The sequence below is a fragment of the Equus przewalskii genome, chromosome 23 (assembly GCF_037783145.1).
Source record: "Equus przewalskii isolate Varuska chromosome 23, EquPr2, whole genome shotgun sequence".
Lineage (NCBI taxonomy): Eukaryota > Metazoa > Chordata > Mammalia > Perissodactyla > Equidae > Equus > Equus przewalskii.
In genome coordinates, this window is record NC_091853.1 from 3,431,848 (window position 1) to 3,440,118 (window position 8,271).

General features: G+C 43.2%; 1 protein-coding gene across 9 annotated transcripts in view; it reads right to left on the reverse strand.

Annotated features, from left to right (window-relative positions):
• The window catches only part of ADCY10 (adenylate cyclase 10), an 83,017-nt gene extending 75,030 nt beyond the window's left edge, over positions 1-7,987 (reverse strand). For 3 of the 9 annotated variants that reach the window (XM_008521064.2, XM_070591498.1, XM_070591496.1), the window contains exons 1-3: positions 7,760-7,964; positions 963-1,168; positions 164-268 (exon numbers count right to left, since the gene is read on the reverse strand). In XM_008521064.2, the coding sequence (XP_008519286.2) occupies positions 164-268; positions 963-1,110 (253 nt within the window). In that variant the 5' untranslated portion in view covers positions 1,111-1,168; positions 7,760-7,964. Of the gene's footprint in view, positions 1-163; positions 269-962; positions 1,169-7,759 lie in introns of all 9 variants that reach the window. The other 6 variants (XM_070591497.1, XM_070591495.1, XM_008521063.2 and 3 more) reach the window with 5 other exon arrangements.
• Between the last annotated feature and the right edge of the window lie 284 nt (positions 7,988-8,271).

An 8,271-nucleotide genomic window follows, 5' to 3' on the forward strand; every position in this document is an offset into this window, starting at 1 on the left:
TCACTTGTACTGTATCACATTTCAAAGAAGACTGGTTTCATACATATTTCATGGGGAAAATGAAGAGTGCTAAGCAACAGTACTCTATCAGTTTATAACCAACAAAAACAGAAAAACAGTGAACTGCAGTATTCTGGAGTCAGAAGCCTGCGGGGACACTCACTCTCCACGATGGCACTGATGTAGTGGTTGAGGATCTCCACCAGCTGCTCGGCCCCTCGGTCCATGTACATGGCTGTGCTGAACCTCTCGGTCATTGCAGTAAAACCTGTAATGAACATGCAGCTGGTTGCCCTGGCTGCCTGGAGGAACCAAGCAGAACCAGGAGAAGAGGACCACGCTGGAGAGCAGTGGGCCTCAGCTTCTCAGAACTGGCAGGGTTTCTTCTTAATGGCCTTTGTGGATGGTCAAGTGTCAAATATGCAGCCTCTTCTACCTATGTTTGTTATTTTAGGGGTCAGGGAAAGGTGCCAGATATATCTTCCCTCCAAATTTCTCAATTCGTACAGGGGTGACTACAAGCCCTTTAACTGGGTACAGATCTTCCATTCCATGGTAACGAAAACACACAAAATTTGAACGCTGTTGAAGAGGTGGTGAGTTTACTGTTACGACGTAAACCACCTCTGGAGAGATCGTTTGCTGAGGTCAGTCTTGCCTAGGATGTGAGTGGAGCTTGGGGGTCACGTCAGTGAAGTCGGGGCAGGGACACAGAAGCCTGAAGTTCCAGGCGTGGGACTTGGGCATCTTAAAGATTTACCCAAACTGGACGTGCTGGATAAGGGAAGATGAGAGAGCCAGGCCCACAGGTTAGCTCTGCTCCCGCCTCTTTTCTCAGTAGGAAGCTCTGCTCTAAGGACGCAAAAGCTGAAAATGGCCCCCCGCTGTGCAATCAAGCTGTGTGTGTGAATTCTGACATGAGCCTGCTGTTCACCCATGTTAAACACTCTTTTTGTGCTTGCCTGAAATATCAACAAACATCAAGACTCCATCAAAATAATCCACAGAAGGTCGCTCTAGGGAGAAATTTCCATAGACAATGAGATCTGGCAGATGAGCTGCCATTCTGACGATGGCCCGGTCCTGGGAGTCTCCCTTTCGAGCGTTCATGTTCAAGGCAAATGTTCAGGATTCTACGGTCACAGCAAGCAGTCCCCTAACAGACCTGCTGGAAAGAAAAGCTGAGAATGGAGGAGATTTGACTTCTATTCATTCGCTCACTTTCCTATTTATTTTTCTCCACTTGTCTTGTTCTAACCTGTGGACTGGTTATTTCAGTGATTGAGTGGGACCGTGTCTGACTTGTCGAGTCACTCTTCAAAAGGACCAGTTTTCTGCTCAGAGGAGAACAACCTTGAACAGCTGTTGCGTAGGTGAGCGCCATTACAAACAGGATGGGGTGAAAGAAGGTAGCTGAATGGGCCCATCCATTGTCATGAAGGGGTGAGCCCTGCATGTGCAACTCCTGGAGTAGAGGGGCCGGTAGCACTGTTAGTCAGTCTGGGCCCCTCTCCTTCTGTTCTCGAGTTTCCTCTTCCCTTCTCCCTCCCTTTTGATCTCTCATCTTTGCTCCCTCCGTTTTGAAAATTTAAAAAAGTGTAGACGTGAGTTTATGTGTGTGAATATTTATATAAAGGCGAGTAGCAAAGTGGAGTATTATATAAAAGCAAGAGATTAAGTCTATTAAGGTATAGTCAAACATACAGAGGGAAAGAATTCAAAGGTGTGTGTGTGTAAAGCTTTAAACCGGAAGTGGAAGGAAATGTTGAAATTTTAATTTGTTACCTAGTTAGTTCTGAGAAAACTAGGATTTTCTAAAGCCTTCCTTTAGCTGCAGGGCGATTAAATGCTGCCACTTGAATGCTTGAATGTTGTGCAAATCCTACTCTAGCACCCTGAACAGGAAGAGCGTCTCCGACTTTCTCAGCGCAATCCAAGTTCCTGGAACAGGTGACAGCGAAAAAGGAGGAACAGGTCTAGAGCAACGGGGAGGAACTGGCTCGTGATTTCAACCAGAGATAGGTCACATGGGATACGCAAGAGTGTCAGAAGGAAAAAGTGAGACAGGTGACATGTATCTTAGACTTAAGGAAAGCATTAAAAAAAAAAAAATCAGGGAAAAGAGTATATTTAACAGACAAACGTTAAAGTGTATAGAAACCTCTAAAACTGAGTCTAAGTATTAGGTATTGGACAACCTTTAAAAGGAAAGGCCCCGGTAAACGCAAATGTTAAGAAGGGAAGAAAAGATAGAGAAACATGTAACTAAGGTTGGAAAAAAAAAACCAGCATTAAAAACTCAATCAAAACCACAGCATATACCAGGAACAGTCAACAGATAACAAGTAAACCCAGCGAATAATTTCAGATAGTGCACTTGGTGAATGTTATATGAACTTTTAAGAAGGGTGTGAGAAAACTGAATGCCCAAAATTAAGTCAAGACTTAGGAATAATGCTGAAGTTAAGAAAACCTAGAGGGATTTTTAGACTTTATTGAAAGCAAGGAAATGAATAAAAGAGAAATAAGGACAAAGCTTAAATATAGTATATTACACAACTCTTCGTTTGTTTCTGCCTTCTCCACTGTGGAGAATTGAAAAGTATAATAAATATTTCTAAGAAGGAATTGAAGTCCAAAATAGGAAAGTAGTGATAAAACACCCGGGCATTTTAAATAAATTCAAGTAGCCAGCCCCACATAACCTACATCCACAAGCACTAAAAGAACTGACAGATGAAATGTCAGTAATCTCAAAAAATAATGGAGAACAAGAGATGGAGTGGAAAACTGGAGATGGGCACATTCTCTTCTGATTTTCAAAAGATGAGGCTCCATGTGGTTCCAGGACGCACGGACTGGTAAATGCAATGTATCAGTCAATGTAAGCTAGGGTATGAAGTGCTAACAAAGCACTTCAAAACCTCAGTGGCTCAACATAAGAAAGGTTTATTTTTGTTCATTTCTTGCTCATGCTCCATGTCACTGTAGGTGGCTGAGGCTCTGCTCTGTTGCTGCCTTCACTTTGGGACCCAGGCTGGGACATTCTGGCTGCCAAGACAGTGGGAAAAGAGGATTCGAAGGGGCAGGCTCCTTCTTAAAGTATCCTCCCGGAAGTGACATACCTTACTTCCACTCACATGACATTGGCCAAAGCAAGTTGTGCAGACACGTTTAATTTCAAGTAAGTGGGGAAGTGCAATCCTACCGTATGTGCAGTGGGAGAGAGAGCTGGAATATTTGTGATATTCCAAATACTAGATAATATGCGAGCACTTAGATCAGGAAGAGCTGATTAAAAGGAGTCAAAATAGATTCAGAGTCAAGAGCATGCTAGCCTTATTTCCTTCTTTGAAGAGTTGCTACACTTTTTTTTTTTTGGTGAGGAAGATCAGCCCTGAGCTAGTATGTATTTCCAATTTTCCTCTATTTTGTATGCAAGATGCCACCACAGCTTGGCTTGATGAGCAGTGTGTAGGTCCTCATCCAGGATCCAAACCCACGAACCCAGGGCTGCCCAAGCAGAGCACACAAACTTAACCACTACACCACCAGGCCAGCCCCACTTTTAAATCAAGAGAATGCTATAGATAAAGTACATCTTGACTTTGACAAGGCATTTGGCCAAATTTCTCACATCCTTCGGGTAAGATACAAAATTATAGGAGTGATAAAAATATACTTAGCTGGTTAGCAATCCTCCCTAGAGGATATTGATTCGTGTTCTAGTGTCGACCCAAGGAGAAGCCTCTATGGGCGGCCCGGAGGGCTTAGATGAAGATCTAACTGGTGGGAGAGCCAATGCTCTGAGTGACAGAATCAGGATCTTAAAATGCCTTACTTGACTGAAATAACGAGGGAATTTCAGAAGAATAAATGCAAAAGTGCTATATTTAGAATTTTAACAAAATGCAATGCATAAGTGTGTGGTGTGTAAAACTAGATTCACTGAGAATTCAATGCTATCTTTTAAAAGACATTTTTATTGAAGCATATGTGCAAAAAGGCACAATTCATAAAAGTATTGCTGAATGAATTTTTATAAAGTGAACAAATCCATGTAATTCCTACTCACATCAAGAAAGAGGACATTACCAATGCTACAGAACGTCACCAGCACCACAGAAGCTCCTTTCATGCCATTTCTCAGTCACTCTCCCTCCCCAAAGGTAACCTCTCTCCTGATTTCTAACACCACAGATCACCTTTACCACTTTTTAAACTTTATATAAATGGAATCGTACTGTGCATATTTTTTTGGATTTTTTCTCAAATGTCTGTGATATTCATCTATGTTGTTGTGTGTATATAAATTGCTCACTTTAAGTGCTCTGTAGTATTCCATTACCTGATTATACCACAAAGTGTTTGTCCATTCTGCTATTGACCTATGGGCTGTTTCCAGTTTAGGACGTGAGGAATAATTCTGCATTCTTGTACACATGTTTTGGTGAACATGTCTATGCATTTCGCTTGGGCATATACTTAGGAGTGGAATTGGTGGGTCATAGGTTGTACATACATTAAACTTCAGTAGACCCTGCCAGTCATCCAAAGTGGTTGCACCAATTTATACCCCACAAGCAAGATATGAGCCTTCAGAAGTTCTACATCCCAGCCAACACTTGCTATTGTCAGTCTTCTTAAATTTTAACCATCTTGGTAGGTGAGTGGTTGTTTATTTCCCTGGTGTACTAATGAAATTAAGCACCTTTCCACATGTCTATTGGCCATTTGGATGCAATGCAATCTCAAGGTACATAAGCAGTGATCAAATCTGATCCAGAGCAGTGGGTTTAGTTCTGCCCATTTTAGTTGAAGTTTGTCGACTATGGAACATGAGGAATGATGGGAGAGATTGGAAATGTTAAGTCAGGAGATGATGATATTTGGATGAAAATGGTATTTGTCTTCAACTATTTGAACTGAAACGTGCAAGTTGTGAAGTAACGAGGAGACACAGCCCCCTGTGCAAACTCCGATGCAGGCCCCGCATTTGACCCAAGAACTCGCCTACTTCCTCCCTCAGGGAGGGGCTGGGTTTGGCTGAGCAAGAATAACATGCGTGAGAGAGTTGAAGAGGGAAAGGAAAGTTGGCGTTTTCTCCTCAGTGGAGGAAGCTAGTTTATCAAAGAATAGGTGATCTTGATACTATGGTTTCTGCAGGTAGGGTGCTTGGCAGGGGCTTCCGCAGACATGCTGAGCAGCCGCAGCACCGGGACAGGACCCAGCAGGACCGAGCAGGGGCAGCTCCGGTCTCCCCACGCCTGCTCCTGCTCATTGACCAGCTCTACCTTGTTCCCTTTGGCTACCACTTGTAAGACTGCCAGTTTAGCAAATAAAAGTATAGGATATCCACTTAAATCTGAAGTTTAAATAAACAGTGAATAATTTTTAAATATAAATATATCCCCAATACAGCATTTTATCTAGCAACCCTACATCTAGCCCACCAGTTGACACTATAAGCTGTTTTACACCCTCCTCCCAGGCACAGTACAGACTATTTTGCTTTAGTTTGAACACTGTGTGGAAAGTGGGTCCGGTTTATGTTCTGTTGCTCCAAAAGGATCAGCTAGGATCAATGGCTGGCAACCACTGGGAGGCAAATTTAAACAAGGTAAAGATGAAAGTTCCAACTGGGCAGTCTTAGGAACTATTGAATTTCCTTGTGAGAGGCCAATACAGCTGTCTGCCTGTGAGGTTGTAGCGTGATCTTTACATTTAGTGGAAGGACCAATCAGATGATGGCTAAGATTCCATTGTTTTAAAAATAAGGTGATTTGAGGGGCTGCCCCGTGGCCGAGTGGTTAAGTTCATGCGCTCTGCTTCAGTGGCCCAGGGTTTTCATCGGTTCGGATCCTGGGTATGGACATGGCACTACTCATCAGGCCACAGTGAGGCGGCATCCCACAGGCCACAACTAGAAGGACCCAAACTAAAATATACAACTGTGTACTGGGGGGCCTTTGGGGAGGAGAAAAAAAAAAGAGGGTTGGCAATGGATGTTAGCTCAGGGTCAAACCTTTAAAGAATATAAGGTGATTTGAGGACTTGGATAGTTTTTTCTAAGTTTATGATTACTAGGCAAGGAAAGTAGACACATTTGGAGACTAAGATGACACATGTAGAAGGGAGACTAGAACAGGGAAATTATTCCTGCTCTGAAGAGGCAAAGACATCTAAAACGAATACCTGAGTTTTCCTTATGAACACCCATGAGAAGACAATAGAAAATTTCTATTTTAGAAGATTTAGTCTACTGCTTTAAGTTCTGCCACAGCAGAAAATGATTAACGATATTTACTTTGTACAGGCACATATCACATTGTAATTTCAATTTATTGAGCCCTCTTTATGTGAGGCATTTTACATAGGTTGCATTTAATCTTCAAAACAGCACTGAGAGGCAGGCCTGACTGTCATTTTACAGACACAGAAATTGAAGTTCAGAGAGATTAATTTGTTTTAGGTCACACAGTTGGAAAGCGCAGGTCTGGGGGCTTTGAAAGCCCATGTTCTTTCTACCGTACCATGCTACACCCCATCTGTGTACGTTTTATGACACTTTAGGGGGTGTTTATGACCTAGAGAAAGGATGCATTTTAGAGCACTTTCAACGCGTGTTGATGGTGCCATCATCAATTATCTGGCCAATTCAATCTCAGTCAAGAACAGAGCTGAACAGTGAGTGGGCACCGAGGGAGCGTGGCAGTGTTTAGGAACGAGGATATCTCACAGAGCAAAAGAGCAGGCAGCTGAACGAAGCCCCAAAGACATGTCAAGAAAGAGTTTCCTGAAGAAAGGAGAGTGTGTACAGTTTCATTCTGCTTAAAGAAAATTCAGCGGTAGCCAAAAATGAAAAGGAAATTAAAGATCAATTATGTCTTTTATTGTTTCCCTAAATATCTCTTTAGACACTTCTAATAGATTTCAGTTTCCATCCAATTGCTCACCAATATGTAAAATCAGGGGGCCGGCCCTGTGGCTGAGTGGTTAAGTTCACACGCTCCACTGTGGCGGCCCAGGGTTTCGCCTGTTCGAATCCTGGGTGCGGACATGGCATTGCTCATTGGGCCACGCTGAGGTGGCGTCCCACATGCCACAACTGGAAGGATGCACAACTAAAAATACACAACTATGTACTAGGGGGCTTTGGGGAGAAAAAGGAAAAATAAAATCTTTTAAAAAAAAAATCAGGTTTTATGAGTCCACAGGAGGAGATACTCTGAACCTTAAGGGACAGGGTTATCTGTCGGGAAAGCTTGCCAGACCACTCTAGCCAAGGCAGTTTTTCCCCTGAGCTCTTAGGGCACTTAGTGTCTATAAACTTATATGCCTTCTTTTCGATTTAAATATCCTTGATTATCTATTGATGTGTTTCTATTACGTCTTCCTCTGAATTGTAAGTTTCTCTGCTTTGGAAATCATGTTCTGCATATCCTTCTTTCCTCCACAGCATCTTCCTAGCGCCCCCTTCACATGGCGGGCATTTGCTATCAGATGCTGGAGAGAGGTAAATAAAGACAGTAAGCTAGGAGAACAGAGCATCCACGATCCACAGCATGAGGCAACATTTAAGCCTTCAAGCTTCTAACCTCGTTTAAAAGATTGACACAGAGATAGACACAAGCTGAACCATGATTCCTAGCCCAAGGCCTTCTCACTTTCCTCCAAGCGCCAATACCTATCTTAATCCCAGACGGTTGCCCTCATCTTTCGCTCTGTAACCATTCTTCCTACTGAGACTTCCACATACCTCCGCTTCCTCCAAGGCTGGGGAAAAGCCAGAGCCTAGATTAGGGACTAGATCTTTCAGGAGTGCAGAAAACAGCAAAAGGGCCTGGTTATTATTCTGAAGACAGCAGAAGTGCCATATCTGTTGATAGCTGACCCATAAAATGACAGTTTTGTCTAAAAGCCGTTTTCCTGGCCACACCCTCATCAGAAGCTCATTGTTTCACGTGCACTGACCATGCTTCTGATTGGCTGGCACTGCCCTCCCCTCCCCCACCAGCCCTAGTGGCCTATTGCTCTTACAGGACTGGCTGTACCAGGTTCCCTTGTCTGGACAAGTGGGGCGAGGGTCAGGGAGACTGCTACGACCCCAACGTAGTTTTTGCAACTCTTTCCCTGACCACATGGAAGGTGGTTGAAATTAGGCAATAGTTGGTAGGTGATCATCATAAAAACACCTATCTCCTAAGTAAGCAAACACCTAATTCTGGTCAATAATGATTATGGCGTTTAGTAGGACTATATAGTTAGAAT